At 40.7% G+C, this 22860-nt stretch overlaps 1 protein-coding gene across 2 annotated transcripts in view; it reads left to right on the forward strand.

Annotated features, from left to right (window-relative positions):
* Positions 1-4608: 4608 nt before the first annotated feature.
* Positions 4609-22860, forward strand: part of SPAST (spastin) — a 93824-nt gene continuing 75572 nt past the window's right edge. For both annotated transcript variants that reach the window (XM_075535337.1, XM_075535338.1), the window contains exon 1: positions 4609-5259. In XM_075535337.1, the coding sequence (XP_075391452.1) occupies positions 4848-5259 (412 nt within the window). In that variant the 5' untranslated portion in view covers positions 4609-4847. The remainder of the gene's footprint in view (positions 5260-22860) is intronic.

Consider the following 22860-nt stretch of genomic DNA (forward strand, 5'->3'; position numbering starts at 1 on the left):
TTGTTTTCCTATGCATAAAAGCTTATAACATGATAGAGACTATGCGACGCTGCTTAGTATATCCGTAACTGTGTTTTCCTGATTCAATTAAAAAAGAAATCTTCAATAAAATGTTTTGCTTTAATTTTGGCAGAGACTCCAATTGGCTCTTTGGTATTTATTGATATGAGAAGTGCAATTAAAAAGGATCTTTTTCAAATAACCTAGAAAAGTTGAGGACCCAGAATTCTAGTGCTTAGAGGAGCCCCTCAAAGCTTATCCGGATCCATGGACTCTGTCTTCCTGACGTAATAAGCTCTCTCAAATTCACACTCCATTGCTTTGCATAGAGTTCATTGAGATTTATTGAAAGGTCTAGTTTAGTTTTCTTTCAATAATTACCATCTTCTGCTCCACAGGAGAAAGATGAGGTTTTCTGCTCCTGTAAAGAGCTCCAGTCTCAGAAGCCCACAAGGGGCAGGTCTACCCTGTTCTGTAGGTCACGATGAGTCAGAATTAACTGGATGGCAGTGGATTTGGAATTTCTGATTTGGGGGCTCCATAAGGCATAAGAAGCCAAATGTTAGGAGTCAGTAAGTGAAAAGCCACGAGGCTGGCCGCCAGCCACAGAATGCAGTAAAAGACACCCATTACAAGGATAAGCCAGGTCAGAGGAAGCGGCAGGCTGGCCACCAATCATAAGACTACGCCTCCCACTACGCTTAGGCACAGCGGTTTAAGCAGTACAGTGTCCAAGTCCAATAGCATTCCATGTCAGCAATTTTTCAAGTTCAAGAGTCCTCCACTTTGAAAAATCCCAAACCTTCTCTGTAAATGGTAAATGTCAGATCTGGGAGAGTAAAATTTTTTGCAAATGTTTACTTGTGTGGGATATTAATAATATCGTTCTATAATTTCTGCGTCCTGTTGAGTCACTGTTCTTGGAATGGGCACCAGTCTGCTGGCCAGGTGGATGTCTTCTAAATTTGTGGGCATCGACGCGTGAGCATTTCCAGTGCTGCACTCCTTTGCTGAAACACTACAATTGATGTTTCCTCAAGTCCTGAAGTCTTGTTGCTACTCTGCAAATGTCCTCATTCCAGCTTGGACTTCTTTCTTTCACAACAGTGGTTCTGGATCACATGCTATTGGTTGACTGTCAACCAATAATTTTGCGATCAGTGACTGTGTATGCCGTTCTTCTTTTAATTCTTCCTGTATCAGTCGGTATTTTAACCACCGAATCCAATATTGTATTACAACTGGGGGCTTGAATTCTTTCCTCAAACTTTCCAGCTTGAAATATGCTGATTGGGTTCTCCCCTTTTGTTTTTCTAACTTTAGGTTTTCACACATTTCATTATATTGCTTTATGTTGTCTTCCTGAGCATCCCTTTGGAATTTTGTCTCTTGCTTCATCATTTCTTTCACTTGCTGATGTTATCCTTCTTTCTTTGTGTTTGTTTTGAGATGAACTTGTCTTTAGAGACTCCAAGCACATTTCAAATTTATTTTTCATCTTCTTTTTTTTAACAAGCAAACAAAAAATACCCAGACCACTATTTAGGTTTGAGGAATAAGGAATCTATATGGAATTAAAAAAGAAAAAAGAAACATGTATTTTACAAAGCCCATATAAAGAAATGAAATCAACAATAATATCCTATTAAATCTCCTATGTGTGGTTCATTTTCTTCTCCATGCCCTTCCTTCCTTCCTTCTCCTTCAACAACCCATTCCTCCACTCTTACCTCCTCACCCTGTCCCTGGCCTCTGTGTACATTTTATCGTTTGTTTGTTTGTTAAGAGGCTACATTTTCAAGAGCACGTTTCAGAGTCTCTTTTGACATCCACCGTGGTCTTTCTTTCCTGGCTTTTAAATGATCTTTTGATTTCTACATGTATGATGTCCTTGATCTCTGCCCACAACCCATCTGGTTGTATTTTGCTTCTTGTGGACTTGTTTGAAATGTTTGCAGTTTCAACCTGAACTTGCATATGAGAAATTGATGTCCATTTCATTCAATCCCTGATCTTGTTTGGTAAATCAAGTGAAACCATAATTGAATAATATTCTTGTTAGGTGCCATGTGATTGGTTTCAACTTTTGGGGACCATTTTCACAAGTTCTATGAGTGTACCCATTTTCCAGCCACTGTGTGCCTCGTTAGTACTGGCTCTCTATTAGGCACAATGTCCTTTGCTAGGTACTGGTTCCTTCTGATAATGTGTCTGAAGTAGGTGAAAGGGAGTCTTATGACCTCAATGCACATTAAAAAAAAGACTAATCTTTTATGGTTATGTATTTTTAGTACAACCATAGGACAAATGTTCCTTAATTTGTTAACTCTACTACCTTTTTCCTTCATTTCAACCATGCCCTTTAACTTGTTTATTTTTCATTTTGTCTTTTTTTTTAAGCAGTCATTTCCTCCTGTCAGTTCTAGGTATGCCACTTTATTTACTTTAATGAAAATAATTCTTTAATATCTGTCATCAGTTCCTAGGTTAAATATTTCATCTCACAATCTGAAGATTTGGTGGATTTCTTTTCTTTTTTTTTTGGTGACTCTGGCGGGACACGAATGGTGGATTTCTTAGAAGGGTGAAATAGCCAATGAAAACCAGGTGCTTTGCTATATAAATCAATGGGTTAAAGTGCTAAAGTGACTGGGTGTCCTGAGTTAGCACAGTACTCAGCTACTGCTTTTTGTCCTAGTGAAACTAGTCCAGATTCCACTCAAGATTAAGTGTCCTGGAAGTTTTTACAATTTAAAAAACTGGGAGGCTGTTACCCTACAGGTTAAATGGTTAAGAAGTTGAGAATCTTCAGTCCAGGCCCATTAGAAGGCCAGGTACTATTTTTTTAGACAAATTTAGAAAGCTGTTAATCCAGAAAATGAACTTGAGACTGGAATATAGTTCCGTGGGGCAGAAGATTGGATGAGAAGTATTGAGGTTTGTGTGTCCACAGAGTCTTAACTGGAATGGTGTTGCAGAAACATTATTTATTAAATTCCGTGGTGTTGCAGATGTTGGTTTGATGCACACTATTTCGTTATACATTATGTGTAGTTTACGTCTTATTCCATCATTTTCCAGAGGCATGAAGTATTTTTAAAAACTTGCTCCTATAACACAGCTAGCAAGCCTAAGGTGTATGTAAATGATAGACGGTAAGCAATGAGAGAATTCTTATCAGTTAGAATTTTGTAGTTTTAAGGAGCAGGAAACAATTGTGGCTACCTCAAATAGAAAAAGAAGGAGATATACATCCACGGAGAAGGCAAGAGAGGAAGGGAGAATGGAAGAAAAAGAAAGTGAGGGCCAGAAAATGGGAAGGAGGGAAAATATAATAGTAGTGACCAAGAACGCAGGCAGCTCCCAGCATCTCAGTGGGATGAATTTATGTGTCAGTTTTGTAGACTACTTAATGCTCCTCTACCTCCTATCCCAGTTCATTTTCACCAGAGGCCAATTCCTCGCAAAATCTGCCTGGCCCTATGTTTCCACTTCTGTGATCTGGATGGCAGACACCTGAGCATGAGGCTCATTAAAATACAGGGAGCAGAGGAGAGTAGACAGTTCCCCAGAAGGATAACTAACCGAGATTTTTTTTTAAGTCTGCATTCTTAAAGTATATCATGAACAAATAAGAATCCTTGTATTCCAACAGTAAGACTTTGGAAAAGATATATCTGACACCACCACCTCTCCTCCCCGCAGGGGGACAAACAACATAACGTGGGTGAAAGGAGACAGTGGACAGTGTAAGATATGAAAATAATAATAATTTATAATTTACCAGAGGTCCATGAGGGTGGGAGGGAAAAAGAGTAGCTGATACCAAGGGCTCAAGCAGCAAGAAAATATTTTGAAAATGATGATGGCAAAAAAAAAAAGGAAAGAAAATTTTGATGGCAACATATATGCAAATGTGTTTTATACAATTGAGGTATAGATTGTTTTAAGAGCTGTAAGAGCCCCCAATAAAATGATTTATTAAATATATGCATATTTCAAAGCAGCCAAAAATATCTGAACACGTACTAATTTAAACTTTCGGGATTCGTGACTTCATCCCACTGAAATATCTTCTTTGGTTTCGTTGACTTCAAATTTGCTTTTCTTAACAGAGATTGCAGAAGTATGTGTCCCATAACACTTTAATGTTCATTTGAAGTGTGTTTAAAATAAATCAATAAATTAAAAAACTTGCTTTTCTTTACTATTACTTTTCCTCGCAGGTAATATTTCTAATTCCCAGATTGATACGCATTGCTTCTTAGATGGCACTCAAAATAACGATGAAAGAAATACTAGTGAAGAAAACGATGACGTCGCGGGAGTATGAGCCCTAAGGACTTCAATAGCAGTGCCACCTTCCCTGGACCGGGAGCCAACGACCTGCGAAACGTGAGAGGTCCTACGAAAAGACACAGCCCCAAGGGCGTCGGAGTGCGAACTGCATGCTGGGAACTGCAGTTCGGCGGGGGACGGGCCGTGCCGCAGGCACTGCACACGCGCGTTAGAGGAAGCCCGGCCAACAAAGACGGCGGCGTGCGCGCGCGCGCGCGCCGGAGGCAGCCTAGAAAAAGCGTGCGCGTGCGTGGTAGCCGCGCTGCGCTACCAGGCGGCGGAGAGTACAGCGGGAGGGAGGGGCTGGCGTCAGACCGGCCGCTGGAGAAGAGGTTGTGCTCTTGGCCTAGGAAGGACGAGGGGGCGGAGCCGCGCGTGTGCAGGTGCCGAGCTCCAGGGACCGGCGGGCTCGCGGGCGTCCGTGGCCGTCGCTTCGGCCGCTGCCGTCGCCTGGTCGCCGTGGGTCTGCGGGAGGCGGGTTATGGCGGCGGCGGCAGTGGGGGCTGTGAATGAATTCTCCGGGCGGACGAGAGAAGAAAGGCTCCGGCGGCCGCAGCAGCCCGGTGCCTTCCAGGCCTCCGCCTCCCTGCCTGGCCCCCGCCCCTTCCGCCGCCCGGCCGGCCCCTTCGCCCCGGTCGCCGCATAAGCGAAACCTGTACTACTTCTCCTATCCGCTCTTCGTGGCGTTCGCCCTGCTGCGCTTGGTCGCCTTCCACCTGGGGCTCCTCGTCGTGTGGCTCTGCCAGCGCTTCTCCCGCGCCCTCATGGCCGCCAAGAGGAGCTCCAGGGCCCCGCCGGCGCCGGCCCCGGCCTCGCCCCCAGCGCCCGTCCCGGGCGGGGAGGCCGAGCGCGTCCGAGCCCTTCACAAGCAAGCCTTCGAGTACATCTCCCTGGCCTTGCGCATCGACGAGGACGAGAAAGGTAACGGGGCCGTGGGGAGGCTCGTGGGGAGGAGGCCGCGGAGCCAACGAGCGCGTCTCGGAGGGAGGGTCACACCTGCGTCCCTTTCCCGCGGGCGGGGGCGGTGGACCCGCCGATGGCTCTGCCCCTGGAGAGTGCTCTCCCGAAAGCCAGACCCGGGGCTTTCAGAATTCCCCGTCTCTCCCGCCCCGCTCGGGACGCCCCCAGCTGCCCACTTTGTCTCAGACACCCGCCTTCCCCACGCCTCTCTTCGAGACAGCCAGGCGTGCAGGTGACAAGTGACAGTTGTCCTAGAGTGACCACGCGGGTCGCTGTAAACAGCGGGCGGCCTCGGCAGGGCCAGGTTTCCAAAAGGCTTCGATAGCGAAGAAACCGTGCCTCGCTACGGGCTTTTCGTGGACACACTACTGAAGTTAAGTTTCAGTGAAGTCGACGACAAATGGTGACTTCATTTGGAAAGGAGCGACTGCTTACGACCCCGGCCGGCTTTGTTTGCATTATTTTTTTAAAGTTTCATGGCATTTTGTCAGTATAATTACATTGATCAAGTTGTAATTTAGCATGAAATTTTCTGCCTCTGCTTTTGTTGAGTTCAGTTGCATTCCACGGTGGCCTTCCTAAGTTTGGAAGCTCGAATGTTAACGGAATGGATAGGATAAACTTACGCACATACTAAATGATAGTAAAATTTCAAAAATACGTATTGTGGAGGCATCCATGGCTTAGTTACCTGGTGCTCTAACAGACATACTACAAGGGACTGATTTTTTAACAAGTAGCTTTGTTTTCTCACAGTGTAGGCAGCTGGCAATCCGAATTCAGGGCACATTAGGGAAAAGCTCTTTTACAGGTCAGTAAAAGCTCTTTTAGGTGAAGGTCCTTGTCTCTTCAGACTCTCTTCTGGCTTCACACTCTCCTTGTGCCAATGTGTCGATCTTCCCCGTTTCTTTTTTCTTTTGCTTTTTTAATCTCAAATCTGTCAAGAGATGGATTTAAAATATATCCTACACTAATCTTCCGTAGCATAACAAAGACAGCCCATTCCCAAACAGGAGCATAACACAGGCAGAGAGAGAGGTAAGATTTGCAGCACGTGTTTTTGAGCGACACCATTCAGTCTATAACAGTTACTCAGCTTTTCTTTATGATTAATAATTCACATTTTAGCTAGCCTGTGTGGCAGCAATGGTGCTATATTAGTTTTGCATGTACTTACTGTCTCATTTAATGCCCACAGTAACCTTGTGTGGTAAAGATGCTGTTACTATCAGCGTTTTATAGATGAAGAAACAGGCTGGAATGGTTAGAGCAGGTCTTTCCAAATATAGGCTAATAATTGCCAATGAAGTTTTTTTTTAATGGAAGTTGATAAGTGATGTTAGAAGAGTCAAAATACATAAAAAAAAAAAAAACACCTTTTAGTCTTCCCACCACTGTGGTGAGACTATGCTTTCCCACTAATTAAAAAAAAATCCTACTTTCCCACTTAGTCTGCCTCAATTAAGGAGCCCTGGTGTTACTCTGGATGGGATATTATAAGGTTGGTGGTTCAAACCTATCAGCTGCACCCGGGAGAAAGGTGGGGTTATCTGCTGCTTTCGAAAATCTGTACAAGGTTGCTGTGAGTCGGAATTGAAATAAGGGCAATGGGTTTTGGGTTTTAGTGACACTGTGGGTTAAACGGGAATTCTGGTGGCATACTGGTTATGCACTGGGCTGCTACCCTCCAGGCCAGTGGTTCAAAACCATCATCACCCTCTCCTTGGGCAAAAGTTCTTTAAAATGAGTTACAGTCTTGGAGACCTACCAGGGCAGGTCTACCCTGCCCTATGGGGTCACCATGAGTCAGAATTGACTTGGCAGTGAGTTTGATTTTTTTTTTTTGGAGTGGGTTAGGCACTGGTCTGCTAACCATTAAGTCAGCAGTTCAAACCCACTAGCCACTCTGAAGGAAAAAGTGAGGCTCTCTGCTCCTAGAAAGGTTTACATTCTCAAAAAACCCATTATAGGGTCACTGTGAGTCACAACGGGCTTGATGACCATGGAATTTGGCTTTTGGATTGTATGTTATAGTGACAAGAAGCCTTCTGCAGTTCATTTGTAGTGTGCCTCTACATTACCAGCTCTAGAAACTGTTTTGTTGCTGAAACCTATTTTCCTTTGGGGACCTAGGAGTGAGAAGTCAGTATAGGGAAAGAAGTGGACAGCCATCGTCATGTTGGAATTTAAAGGCAAACCTGAAGGTTTAGTATTAAAAGATGGAGATGTATTTAAGAATGGACGGTCTGCATTTATGGTTACGTATCTACGGAAGGAAGTTTGTTAATGGCTTTGTTCTCTGGGGATCTGGAACACTGGGGGATCTCTTGGGGAGGATTGAGAGGGACACCCCATTTCTTCCTGAGAGAAGCATTGTTTCAGTAGAGTTCTTGGAAGTTAATCCAGATAGTCGAGGGAATCCATTTTAATTGTGGATCCTTTTAATGGTTATTTTTGGAAGAGAAGGAACCGTGGGCAGTGTACGCTTTGGGCTGCTAATCAAGAAGTTAGCAATTTGACCTCACAGGCCGCTCAATGGAACAACGATGAGGCTTTCTGCTCCTGTGAAGATTTGCAGCCTTGAAAATCCAGAGGCAGTTCTGCTCTCTCCTAGAAGGAGAAGATCACTGTGAATTGGAATCTACTTTGATGACAGTGGGTTTAATCTTAGTTGATGAGAGTTGGGGTTGGGATGAGAGGTGAGCTCCAGGAAAATGTAGGTATTAAAAAATAATCCTGGGCTCGCTCTTGAAAGAAAAAGTTCCATGTGAAGAATACAAGACCAAAGTCGGATGCAGACCTTGATTTCATGTAGTATATATGATTTCACTTTTCTTTGAGTTGCGGTTAAATCCTCTTTAAGATATGTATATATATATATAAAACTTAACTGTTTTATTGACACATAATTCACATATCATACAATTCATTGGATTTTTTCATGATTAAGGGTTTATTAAGGAAGTTAATAGATTATTAGTTCAGGTAGAAATTCTCAAGACAAAGTTCCGTCAGTATATGTAAATAAGTTTTCAGGGCTGCTAATAAATACTCCAAGGGCATACCACTCTGCTGTAAGCCCAACCCAGAGACCCTCAGCTCCACTTCCATGGGTCAGCATGTCAAACTCCCCCATGTAAGTCCCTAGACTCTGGCCTAGAGGCTTCCATGCCACAAGTCAGCCTCCTGCACTTAGCTGTACTTGCTCCGTGGACTGGGAAGTCCACTACTCTGTCTCATGTATTTGATTCATGGTCCTGCTGTTGATGCTGATGTTCCTCTCCCATTCCTCTGAGGCCATGGCTTTGTTCTGGATCAAGGAGGTCCACAGTGCTAGGCTCTGGTGGTCTTTGCTAAAAATATTCACAGGTTCCCCACAGTAGTAGACAGAGTTCTCACCGTGATCTCCAAGACCTTCCAAGGTCCAATTTATTGGTTTTAATGCATTAAAAGAGTTGCTCAATCATCACAATTTTAAAATAAAATATATGTTTTTGAGTATAACTATTTTCAGTGAATTGTATTCCAAGTAGGAGGTTTCAAAAAGTTTTAGGAAAAACTCGTTATTTTTTTATTCCAATTTTTCCACTAACTTCTTGAAATCCCCTTGTATTTCACTCTTTTTTGACTGATGTTTATATTCACAGATACTTGTTTCTAAAATGAACATCAGAGTGAATTAGGACAGCTCTTTAGTTTTAATTCTAGAACTGGTGCCTTCTTATGCCAGATTAAATTAGTTCATACTGAAACAATTTACTCACTGCCATCAAGTCAATCTTGACAGGATGGAACGGCCCCTGTGAGTTTCTGAGACTAATCTTTACAGGAATAGAAAGTCCCATCCATCTTTGTCTTGAGGAAGCTACTCACTGGTGGTTTTAAAATGCTGACCTTGCAACACAGGGTTTCTAAACTGAAACAAATGAATCACTTATTTATAATTCTTTTAAAATGTAGTAAAACTGAGTTTACCTAGTCATAGGTTTCTTCCTATCACTTTTTAAAAATTCCCTTTAGCACATTGAAACTCTTTGTACTTTAGCCTTAATCTAGAACAGCGGTTCTCAACCTGTGGGTCGTGCCCCAAACAACTCTTTCACAGGGGTTGTGGATTCATAACAGTAGCAAATTACAGTGATAAACTAGCAATGAAAATAATTTTATGCTTGGGGGTCCCCCACAACATGAGGAACTGTATTAAAGGGTCGCGGCATTGAGAAGGTTGAAACCACTGATCTAGAAAGAGAGTGTTCTCATTTGAGGTCTGTTTATCTTTCAGCTATCCTTGACAATGCAGAATTTCATTCCAAGAGAATTAAATTCCTCCAATCTCACTTTATCCAAGTACATCTGAACAAATCAAATAAATTGTCCAGACCATTTTCAAAATTTTCCTAACTGGCAAGCCATTAGGCTCTAAGTTAAGGACTAGTGACATAGCTGCTCGCCTGACCTAGCCAAGAGCGCCCTGTAAACATTACAGCCTGGAAAACTCCATGGGACACTCTCACATTGTTTCTTGAAGTTGCTCTAAGTAGAATGATTGCATGGCATGTAACAGCATCCCTTGCGCTTGGCGTGGCTGATAAACGTACTGAAGCTTTCTCAGGTGAATAGGGCTACTTGAGGCTCTCAAGAAGCCCAACAAACCTCTGACACTGAGTCAGTTCTGACTCATAGCAACCTGACAACCCTATGGGACAGAGTAGAATGGCCTCCGTGGGTTTCTGAGACTGTGAATCTTAATGAGAGTAGAAAGCCTCATCTTTTCTCCTGTGGAGTTGTTGGTGAGTTCAAACTGCTGACCTTCTGGTTAGCAGCCCACTGGCACCAGGACTCCTAATTAATGGAAACAACTGATGCCTTGAAATGATGAAAACAGAATAAAGAATTAAGTCTTATTAAATAAAGTACCGTATAAATGTAGTTCATATAGTGACTTTATTTTGAATTCCATTGTTTATCATGACTCATCTTTGGCAGTGAATTTTTTGAAATGTCTTAATTTGTGTGAAACCAAGCTGTTTTAAATACAGAAGAATAGCACTGCAAATTCTGTTTACTTAAGTATATGAGGTCTATTATTAAAACAAATACTTTAGATAACAGGTGATGTGAACAGCTTTGTATTCTAGGTTTTATTTGTAAAATTAAAAAAAAATCAACCTTTTATCTGTTTTACTTTGTTAACCTTGTTAGTTTTCTGTTGTTTGTTTTTTCCTCTGTATGAAATCCAGGATAGGTAAATCTATAAAGACAGTAACTGGATTAATGGCCCCTTGGGGGTATGACAGGGAATGTTGGTGGGGGGAGTGGGGAGCGAGTAATGATGAGTACAATCTTGAAGCAAAAGTTTGAAAGTGGATTGTGGTGGTGACTGTACAACTCTTGATAAAATTGAACTACTGAATTGAACGATATGTGAATTGTATGCCAGCAAAATTTGGGGTGAGTGGACTTCCCCAGTGAGATGTGTTCTGACCCTTAAGTGACTAATGAATGTGTAGCATCAACCCTCTGTATCTACGGGTTCAAGGGTGGAGAATTCCACGAACCGCAGATGGAAAATGTTGGAGAGGTGGGCAGTGATGAAGCATTTAAGGATAAGACGCCAGACACCCAGACCTGCTGCAGTGGAGTAGATTGCAATTCCTGGTGGCCTCGTGTGTAGGGTTAGAAGTGCGACCTTGTGGAAGAAGCAGGTCATCAGGGTATGTTTGAGCCATCAACCTTTTTTGCCACCAATTTAAAATTAAAATTTTTTTGCCACCAATTTAAAATTTCTGGTTTTGGAAATGTAATCTGCAGCAATCCTATTGAGTACTGAATTAAATCGAATTTAAATTGCTCTACTATTTGATCCTTTTTGCAGTAAGGGTTGAGAATAGTCATGTCTTTTGCTGGCAGTCCACATACTACTTGCCTGAGTACATGCCAGGCAGCAGGCTATTTTACATGGCTTTCATTTAATCCTCACAACTATTTTTAGGTGAGGAAGCAGGGCTTTGATTAATTTAGGAGGTAGCAAATTATGGACAAGGATTTAAACCCAGCTTGTTTGGGTTTAAACACAGTTTGTGTAACTCAAAGTCATTGCCTTGGAGAAAGTGCAGACTTCTAGTCACCTCTGGCCCTTGTGGTTTTCCAAGACCAGGTATTTATGGGAATAGAAAGCCCAGTATTTTAGGAGCGAAGCTGCTGGTGGTTTTGAACTGTTGGCCATGCAGATTGTAGCCCAATGCATAACCACTACACCACCCTGTTTTTTTGTAGAAGACTGACTCATGGCAACCCATGTGTTACAGAGTAGAACCATTCTCCAGTTTTCTTCTTAAAGTGAATTTGTTGTGGTTGATAAGACTATAGCAGAACATACACTGATTGAACAATTTCTCCATGTAAAATTTGATGACATCAATTACATTCTTGAAGCTGTGCAATATTTTCACACTCCTTTTCTGAATTGTTCCTCCCCAGTTAACATGTCTTACTTAGTCTTTTGAGTTGCTCTTGTCAGTTTGATTCCCCGAGAGGGCTTTTAAGGGGTGATGTGTCTCATTATATCTCCAGGCCTTTCTTCCAAGGTGCTTCCTGGTGCACTGGAACTTTTAATCTTAGGTTTAACATCTCAGTGTATTCTCTGTGTTTGCACTATTTAGGGACATCTATTTGTGTAGGCATTCTGCTTCCTGTAGTATTGCCTTTAGGCTGTTTGTGAGATTTCGGTCTGCCCTCAGTGGCTAGTAATTTGGAGCCCATGCAAAGCATACCTGAGAGTGCCCCAGGGCTCCTCATGCAGAGGCTAAGAGGGAGTGTAAAGGGCCATTTACACGACATTACATTGCATTAGGTATTATCAGTTATCTAGAGATGAGTTAAAGTATGTGGAAGTATGTCAGATGCAAATACTATGCATTTTAGGTAACACATTTTCGGATTTTAGTGTCTGGTAGAGGTCCTGGAATCAACCTTCCACTGATACTGAGGAATAACTATATTCATGTTCATTTTCTATTTTTTCTTGTTTTCAAGGAGTTAACTAATTTTGTGGATTTTAATTTTGACTGCGAATATCCTTTGGAGATCGATCATTTATGGTAATTGATTTTTTTGAGGAGAAACAAATTGAAAGAGTGAACTCATGGTAGCTGAAGCAGGAAGACAAGTGAACAGACTCATAATTCTGTAACTTTTATTTTAAATATAGCTGGTTCTTTTTTATGATCTGGTAATGAGCCTTTTGTAGTATTTGGAGGAAAAATAGGAGTTTTTGTTTTTTTGTTAATAGCTGACTTTTTGAAAGAAATTAATGTGGTTTCTTATAGATAATAACATTCAATAATTCAATTATATCAAGCATATTTGTACAATTACTACCACAATCAATTTCAAAGCATTTCTTCTTGAACTCTTTGATATCAGCTCCCTTTTATTCTCTCTCCCTCCCACCCTCCCCCTCCGGAATCCTTATTATTCTTATTTATACATGATTGTTGTTGTTTGCCGTATCTTACCCCATCCAATATATTCATTCCCTACAATTCTGTTACCTGCTTCCCTTGAGTGGGGTTATCCAGTCATCCTTGCTATCAGCCCCCCTCCCCCACCTTTCCCGTATCCTCAGGAAATCATTACTCCCTGAACTGTTTCTCAAGGGTTATCTATCTTGGCTTTCATGCATTCAACGATCTTACTTATACTGAAAAGGAGGTTTTAACAGTGGTTCTTTGAGTTATCTGCAACTTGTCCTAACGTGTTTTGCATGGTTCCCGCAGCAAGACAAACCTGGGATATCCTGAGCTACTGGATATGGGGCAAGTTCTATAGGTGTGGTTCAGTGTTTGGGACTTGACAGTTACAGCTCGTATGTTGTATGAAAGAGAGCCAGCATCTCAGGATGTTGTAAGTTTTAGGATGGTTGGTTTCTTTTGTGTTGTTTCAGCTTATGAAAGGTTTCATAGGAATTTTCACTGTTAGATAGTGGAGCAAATCTATATCTATAACATATGACCCAACCAAATCCACTGCTGCCAAGTCTGTTCTGATAGAGTATTATAGGCTCCCGTAGTTTCTAAGGCTATACCTCTTTATGGAAACAGACTGCATTTTTCTTCTTCTGAGCAGCGGATGGATTCAAATTGCCAACCTTTTGGTTGACCTGCTTAGTGCTTAACCACTGCACGACCAGGATCCTTGAACATTTTAAATATATGTGCATATAATTATGTATAATATAAAATTTCAAACGGGTTAAAAATATTGCCATGTAATTTTTATACCTATATGATCAAACTCTTATTTAAACACAGTCAAGATTCTTGTGTGTAAACATCTATTTTCAGCAGATAGAAGATATCAGTACTATCAAATTTGTTATATTTTCTTTTGGTCTTATAAACACAGTTACCTGCCATGTAAAAATGATTTATTCCAGTTTTAATTTTCTTGGGTTTAAGGATTTTGTTCTAAAGTGTCTATGGTTAGTATAAGGAAGGAAAAACTCTACAGAATGGACATTTAAGTGATATTAAACTTTTCTAAAAGGATAACAATAAATACAAAACATACATTTTCAGATTTCCCCTAAAAAATACTCATTATAAGGGCACTACAGAGGCAAAAGGAGCTACTATTAAAGATTTTATTCTTCTGTTTCTAATTTTCTTAATTGCAGTATATATTTTAAATAATGTGGAATAAAGCTTAACCTTATAATCCCATTTGGTGATACCCCTCCCCCCCTGACCTATAATACTACAGCCAAGCCTGTGAAGATATTAATATGTTGATGAAGCCCCCTCCATTATTTTCTTTTTGAATATTATTTTTTTAATTTCTTCTTTTTATTTTTCTTTCTTTTTTTATTTGTTTTGATTTTGTTTCTTTCTTTCTTTTTTTTTTTTTTACAAACTCTTGTGTCGAGGGCCTTTTTGAATATTCTTAACTGCTTACATTAGCCACCTGTAGGATAAAACATCTTTTGCACTCTCAACATATCAACAGTTCATTCTGGTAAAAAAGGAAAGAAAAATGTCAAACCCAATGATTTTCTTGGGAGATGTGTAAGTGTTTTGCAGCAACATATATACAAATATATGTATATACATAAATTTATGCTGCTTCTGGATATTATTGTTGATTCGAACTCAGCAACACCAGAGTAGAACTGCCACATGGGGTTTTCTTGTCTGTAATCTTGTATTGGTGAAAGTTTGCACAGCAAATTCGGTTTTCTTTTATCCATTTATACGAACTGTTCTGTGACATTATTTACAACTTTCGTAGTGTGTCAGCATTTACAAGCTAATCTAGTATTTGGTTGAAAGGTGACTTGCAAAATTCCAAGTTGAAAGGTTATTTCTTTAGTTTCTGTTGGCCCGAAAGGTCTGGCCGTTTTAGGCATTTTCATGTTGTTCTGCATTGTTCTCCCATTCTGCATAGGACTTTGTACTGTGTCCCTGGTCAGAATGGTGGTCGTGGTAGCTGAAGAGGAGCTGAAGAGAGGTTCTAGCTCATGTGGACTACTCGTCTTCAGTGGACTAGTTTATTTCTCTGAGTCTTTGACTTACTTCATTCTCTTTTGTTTTATAAGAGTAGAGATTTATAGTTGTATCTTTGATGGCCACTTGAAAGCCTTTAAAAAATAATTTTATTGAGGGCTCTTAACAGCTCTTATAACAATCCATATATCAGTTATATCAAACGTATTTGTACATATGTTGCCATCATAATTTGAAAAACTTTTTCTTTCTGCTTCAGCCTTTGGTTTAGCTCCTCTTTTTTCCCCTCCCCGCCTCCCACCACATGGACCCCTGATAAATTCTAAGTTATTATTTTCATATCTTACACCATCCACTGTCTTCTTTCGCCTACATTTCTGTTGTTCATACCCCTAGGAGGTGGGTTATATATTGATCATTGTAGACAGTTCCCCTTTTCTCCTCCTCCCCCTCCCCACTCTTTCCCCACACCCTCACTACTCCCATTACTGTTCCTGTAGGGTTTATCTTTCCTGGATTATGTATGTCAAGAGCTCTTACCTGTACCATTGTACATGTTCCGGTCTTCCCGGATTTGTAAGGTAGAACTGTAGTAATGATAGTGGAGGGTGGGGGGAGCATTAAAGAACTAGATGAATGTATGTTCGGTTGGTGCGATGTTGCATCCTGGCTGACTTCTTTCTTCCTTGTAACCCTGCTGTGAGGGATGTCCCCTTGTTGACAGATGGGCTTTGAGTCTCCTGTTTGATGCCCATCATTTGCATCAATATATTTGTTTGTTTTGGGTCCTCTGATGCCTGTTACTTGATCCCATTGACACGTCATGATCACACAGGCTCATATGCTTCTTTCTTTTTTTAAATTTATTTTTAAGTTTTATTGTTTAAAAAAATTTTTTTTTATTCAGACTAATAGTGACCCTCTAGGACAGAGAAGAATTGTCCCTCTGTGCTTCTGAGGTTGTAACTTTTTTTTTTTTAGGGGCTCATACAACTCTTATCACAGTCCATGCATACATCAGTTGTGTAAAGCACATTTGTACATTCATTGCCCTCATCATTCTCAAACATTCGCTCTCCACTTAAGCTCCTGGCATCAGGTCCTCATTTTCCCCCTCCCTCCCCACTCTCCCTCCCTCATGAACTCTTTGATAATTTATAAATTATTATTTTGTCATATCTTGGATCATGTGCTTCTTTCATGTGGGCTTGTTGCTTCCCTGCTAGATGGCCACTTGTTTAACTTCAAGCCTTTAAGACCCCAGATGCGCTATCTTTTAATTTCCGGCCACCATCAGCATTCTTTACCATGTTTGCCTCTGCACCCATTTTGATTTCAGCAATTGTCTTGGGAAGGCGAGCCTCACAGAATGCCAGGTTATTAGAACAAAGTGTTCTTGCGTTGAGGGAGTACTTGAGTAGACAGCCAATGCCCGTCTGGTACCTTAATACTTAACATTTAAATATATGTGCATAGACCTATATCCCTATTAATATATTTATATATTTACATATATGCATTCCTATATTTGTACCTTTATAAATGTCTTTCTTTTACCTCCTAGCTCTCACTTGAAAACTTTTAAGGTCCCAAGACACTATTCAGCAAATAAGTTGTAGAACATTACCATGGTGAATGAAGGGGGAAATGCAGAGTGGAGGCCCAAAACCCATTTGTTGGCCATTGGAGACTCCCTCAGAGAGGGGTCTAGGGGAGGAGATGAGTCAGTCAGGGTACGGTGTGGCACCGATGAAGAATGCAGCTTTCCCCCAGATCCTGGATGCTTCCTCCCCCCAACTACCATGATCTGAATTCTACCTTGCAAGTCTGGATAGAGCAGAGGTTGTACACTGTTGCACGTGGGAACTGGAGGCACAGGTGGATGATACCTTCAGAACCAGGGGGTGAGGGGCGATACTGGGAGAGTAGAGGGTGAGTGGGTTGGAAAGGGGGAACTGATTACAAGGATCTACATGTGACTACCTTTCTGGGGGACAGACAACAGAGAAGGAGGTGAAGGGAGACGCCAGATAGGGCAAGATATGACAAAATAATAATCTATAAATTATCAAGGGCTCATGAGGGAGGGGGAAGAAAAAAAGAGGACCTGATGCAGGGGGCATAAGTGGAGAACAAATGCTTTGAAAATTATTAGGGCAAAGAATGTACAGATGTGCTTTATACAATTGATGTATGTATATGTATGGATTGTGATAAGAGTTGTATGAGCCCCTAATAAAATGTTAAAAAAATGTAGAACATTATTTTTATGATGAATTGTGTTGTGCTAGTTGATTAAGTTTCCCCAGAGATTGTTCCTAAGTGGTTTAGCTCAGTAAAGCAACCCTGCAAGTTGTTTGCATATGTCTGGGAATCCTTCATAAATGCATCCTTTCTCCTTTGGGCTTTGTTTTATTTATATGGATATACATATACATCCAATGCAAAAAATTCAATGAACAATTCCATTATCTCTTAATTTCCACCCCCACAAACTGTTTGAAACATCCTTTTATATGTAGCACAGGCAAGTATGTATATATACCTATTCCTACAAATATACATGCACATTTTACTCACATAGCCCTGTTTACACACATTTATGCATCCATATCTATCATGCTCTCTCTCACACATACCTACCCCAAAACATATTTGTTTTTGTTGTTGGAAAATTATGTATGTTACAGCATTTATGAAAATTATTTTAGTTTATCTCAGGTTGGACTGACTTCACCTATGTTCATATTTGACATTATCTTTCCCAAATAACAAATGTATGCTGTTTAGAAATTGAGTCTCTCCCTACCATCCCAGGTAACCATCAAAGAGCATAGTTTTCTGTTTGTTTATTCTTGACTTTTTATATCAGTGGGACTATGCAGTATTTGTAATTTTGTGATTGACTTATGTTTAAGTTAGCATAATGTGCTTCAGATTCATCCCTGATGTGGTTTTCAGACTCCTCATTATTCTCTATAGGGCAGAGTATCCCAACATGTTTTTTTAAAGATGGGATTTAAAGCCTTCCAAGTCAAACAGGAAAATAAGTCTTTATTTAGTTTTTTTTTTAAACTTAGTGCTAATTTTGATAGTTGGAAGTTGTTAGCAGAAAATTGTATGGGAAACGAGTTATATGTGGTTAAGGGACACTAAAGAGTGACTAAATAGTAAAGGCAGTAAGCCTTCTGACTGAAATCAACACAACTCAAGAGTGTAACGGCTGGAGGGATCAAACTTAGCCACCAAGGAGTCCACTGCATTCTTCCGTAACAAAGGTAATGTTGTAAAGCATTGCCTCATGCTCTGGTGCTGTCAGGTGCTAATGAGTGCATCGCAGCTCACAGGGTCTTCAGGTAACAAAATTGAACTGCCCCCTTTCCCCATTTTTTTCACTTTTTATTATGAATTGGGTGACATTTTGCAAATTTGCGGTACAATTCAGTTTTCCAGTCAGTAATTCATACACATTTTGTTTTATGTCATTGATTTTAATCTTCACGACGTAACACCACATTCTTATCCTTTTCCTTGTTTCTTCTTCCATTCTTCTTTCCCAACCCTTCCTGCCGCCTTATCGTTGTCCTTGGGTAAGTGCTGTGCACTTCATCTCAGATGGCTGCTTATTCTAAAAGGATGTGCCACTCGCCATGCACCGTATACTTCTGTCCCTCTTGGGTTTTGACTGCAATTTTTATGGGAGATTTCCAGATCTTCTCTTACAGCCATCTGAGTTCAAACTGACGTGCGCGCACACACACACACACACACACACATATATATATATAAAAGAATAGGTTTTTACAATGAGAAGGAAGATAACAGCTAATTAATCCACACAGCAGTAGAGAGGGCTCAGTTCAACTTAACATTCCTTGAACAGTTAATATACTGAAGGTCCTTCAACTCACAGGGGTTACCTGTCCAAGGTCAAGGAAGCAGACAGCAAAGTCTGCCCACAGGTAAGACAGGTAAAGTCCAGCAGGGCGGAGCTACAACAGTCAGTATCTAAAGAGCATAGCGAAACAGACCCTGATGAGGTCTTAAGCCAGTGGTTCTCAGCTGTGGGTCGAGACCCCTTTGGAGGTCTAACGACCCTTTCATAAGGGTCATCTGATTCATAACAGCAAAATTACAGTTATGAAGTATCAACTAAAGTAATTTTGTGTTTTGGGGTCACCACAGCATGAGGACCTGTATTAAAGGGCTGCAGCACTAGGAAGGTTGAGAACCACTGTCTCAAGCTCTAGAGATGGACAGGATCCACCAGCAGCGTGGTGAAGCAGGTCTCCAAGGAGCCTCAAGCTCTAGTGATGCAGAGCAAGGGACATGATCCACTGGTTGGCTTGGTCCACAGATAGCGCAGCACATGTTGGAGTCAAAGAACTAGCTCAAGCAGCAGCACGCTGGTCTGATCACCAGGGGGAAACAGAGACGGTGCTAGCCTTGGAAAGCATTTATCTTGGTCGCTCTCCATTCAGACTGCAACCTGATTGAACTCATGTTCCTCTGGAGGCCTAGTTGGCACAGTAAACCGTACTATCACAAGCCTCCTGAACACTGGGAGTTGAATTCCACTGGATGGTAGTGAGTTTGAGTTTTTTTGCCCCTGTAGCCACTAATAAATGCTGCTCTCTATACATTTGTCTGTTTCATATACAGTTGATACCTTGGTTGACGAGCTCAATTCGTGCAATATTACTTTTCAAATACGAAAAAGTTTGAGAACTGAACATATTTTTCCCATAAGAAATAATGGAAAACCAAAAAGTTGCTTCTGGGGCCCCAAACTTACACTTATAAATTAACTTTTCCCTGACTTTAAGTCACTGTGGTGCTCTTAGCCTCACACATCACACATACACCACTGCCATGGAGTTTCTGATTTAACCAAATTAACAGTAACTTTTAACTTCTTCTATGGACTGGGTTCTTTGTTTCTTTTTTCTCTTTGTTTCATAGTTACCAGTTTCACACTTTTCACTATGTTACACTCTGTAATCACATTTACCCCCCAAAATGTTGATAATGTCAACTTAGCCATGTTGTATTTTGCCACCAAATCACACAAGCGGTGACCTGATGCAAATTTTGCAATGATTTCTTTCCTTAACTCTATGATGGTTCTCAGTTTCCCCCCCTAGCATTACTGCTGGTCCTCATTATTTTCTTTGGAGTCATGGTTAGGATATTTTATACAAATAAAGTGCAACACATCCCAAAAAACTAACAAAAACCCTCCACCACAATGACTAATGTTTTAATGCAAACACTGTACCAGGGGAATTGTGCTGGGCAGAGTGGAGCTTTTGTAGTGTGCATTTTTTTTCCCACTAGGCAAGCATGGAGCAGTGCACCCAGTGGTGTAACCTGAGAAGGTTTTCTCTGGTCACAGTGAATTTTTCTTTAAAGTCTGTTTCATTTGAATCTGGTTTTTGTGATGACCGCTTTAAGAGAACAGCGTGCAGCTGTGGCATTTTTGCTGGGGGAAAATGCTGCAGAAACTGTTGTGATGTTGAACATAGCTTACAATGACAGCACTATGGGAAAAACTCAAGTGTATGAGTGGTTTTCTCATTTCAAAAAAGGTGAAATGTTCATTGATGACAACCTTGTTTTAGAGTCCATTAACTTCCTGAACAGACGAAAATGTCAACTTCTAGTGCATTTGGAGTTTGTTCCACCGATCAGCCTGTTAATCAAGCTTTCTATATAGAGGTTATGAAAAGATTGTGTAACAGTGTGCGACAAAAAACATGCCTGTTTTGTGGCAGACGAGGGACTGGTTTTGTCACCACCATAATGCATCTACCCACGTAAGCCATCTCAGTGAGCCAGTTTTGGCAAAAAAAACAGCATGCCTCTCTTACCCCACACGCCTTACTCACCTGACCTCACTCCTTGGGACTTCCTTTTGTTTCCATGAATGCAGAGGGACATGAAAAAACAGTGACTTGACAATGTAGAAGAGATGAAGAAAAAAAAAAAAAGGGAGATGCTGTCAGCCATCAAAACAGATGAATTTGAAAAATGTTACCAAGACTGGGATTGCAGATTTGACAAATGTTTTAAGTGTAATGGGGAATACGTTGAAGTTGATAAGGTTGTTTTGTAAAAAATTTAAATACATAGCTTTGAAAAAATTGTGTTTTTCATTTGTGTACCCCTGCGAATGATGGCTGAGTGAGTATATGCTTTGACTGAAGTGTCACCCTTTTTGTGTGTCTGCAATGAGAAGAGACAAGACACATGACTCACTCAGCCCACATGGGATTTTTTCAAGTCTACTTTTCATTTGATAGCGAGCAAAGTTGGAAACATGGAGCAGATATTTTTAAACTTTGCTGTTGGAGTAATGGAAAGTTTGGGCTTGGAGCTGTTTGACAGCCAAGGTGTCGCTGTAAATGGATTACACAGTATTTTCCCTTTTGGAATTGACTAATTAATTTAGTATGTTTTCAAGGTTTATTCGTGTTGGAGTATTTATTTATTGGATTTCATTTTTTTATGGCTGAATAGTATTTCATCATGGCTATTACACATTTTGTCTTGTTTGATAGACATTTTGGTTATTTCCACTTTGGGGGTATTTTGAATAGTGAACATTGGTGTATATAAGTGTCTGCTTGCACATCCACTTTCACATCTTCTGGGTATACACTTGGAGTTGAGATTGCTGGATCATATTGGTAGTTCTATTTTCACCTTTTTTAGAAACTACCAAATTTGTTTTCCACAGTAGTTGTACCATTTTGCATTTTCCATCTGCAGTGGATGAGGGTTTCGGTTTCTTCACATCCTCATACATACATACCTATTATTATGGTTTTTTGATCATAGCATCCTCGTGGGGGTGAAGTGGTATTTCATTATGGGTTTGATTTGTATCTCCCTCATCATTGGAAATAGAAGCTCTGGTGGTATAGTAGGCTGCTCATCACAAGGTCAGCAGTTTGAAACCACCAGCTGCTCTGAGGGAGAAAGACTAGTCTTTCTATTCTTCTATTAGAAACCCACAGGAGCAGTTCTGCCCTGCCCTGTGGGGTCACTAGGAGTCAGAACTGACTCAGTGGCAGTGAATTTTTTGAGTTAATGATTGGGAGGAACCTTGAGAATTAATGGTTAAATTCTTGGTTGCTGACTGGATGACTGGTAACTCGAACCTACCAACACTCTGGGAAAAAGATGTGGCAATCTACTTTTGTAAAGATTTACAGTCTCAGAAACCATAGGGGCAGTTCTGTAACATCAGTATGAGCCAGGATTTGACTGACAGCAGTGGGTTGTATTTTGGAGTGATTAAGGATTCTGGCCATCTTTTTTTTTTTTTCCAGCTTATACATTTAATCGGAGGATTTAGGTAGCTTCAGGGCTTTCTTTTCATGCATGATCTTCCCTGTAAGTAGTGCTCTCTCTGGGCTGAGGTGGCAGCATCTGTCGTGAGTCCCGGTTCCATTTGCAAAGGGAAAGCTCTCCTTCTGCCTGTGGTGTGACCTCAGAGGTTTATCTCCGCCAAGCTTCGGAGTCTTCCTCCACAGCATGCCGGCCCAATCCTTGACCACAGGGCTTCGAAGAAGTTGCCTGTTCCGTCCGGTTCCTTGTACCTCATCGATCGGAGTTAGGAGACAGAGCCGCCTGCAGTGTCCCAAATGACCTCTCAATGCCAAGGTCCCAAAAGGGAAGCAGATCTGGCCATCTTTTTGCATCTGTGTGTTGGCCATTTGTATGTCTTCTTTGGTGAAATATGCATTCAAATACTTTTTCCATTTTTGTTAATGCTCGTCTTTTAAGTGTTTGTTTAATCTTTGAATTATAAGAATTCTTAGTATTCTGCCTAGAAGACCTTTATCTAACATATTGTTTTGTAAATATTTTTTTCTGATCTTAGGCATGTCTTTCAATTTTCTTAATGCTCTTGAAGAGCATTTTTAATTTCAATTAAGTCTAATTTATTACATTTTGTCTCACAGTTTTGTAATTTTTATGTTCTATTTATAGAATTTCCATCTAATCCAAGATCACAAAATGTTGCCTATATTATTTTCTAGAAATTTTATAT

The sequence above is a fragment of the Tenrec ecaudatus genome, chromosome 17, assembly GCF_050624435.1.
Source record: "Tenrec ecaudatus isolate mTenEca1 chromosome 17, mTenEca1.hap1, whole genome shotgun sequence".
Classification (NCBI taxonomy): Eukaryota; Metazoa; Chordata; class Mammalia; order Afrosoricida; family Tenrecidae; genus Tenrec; species Tenrec ecaudatus.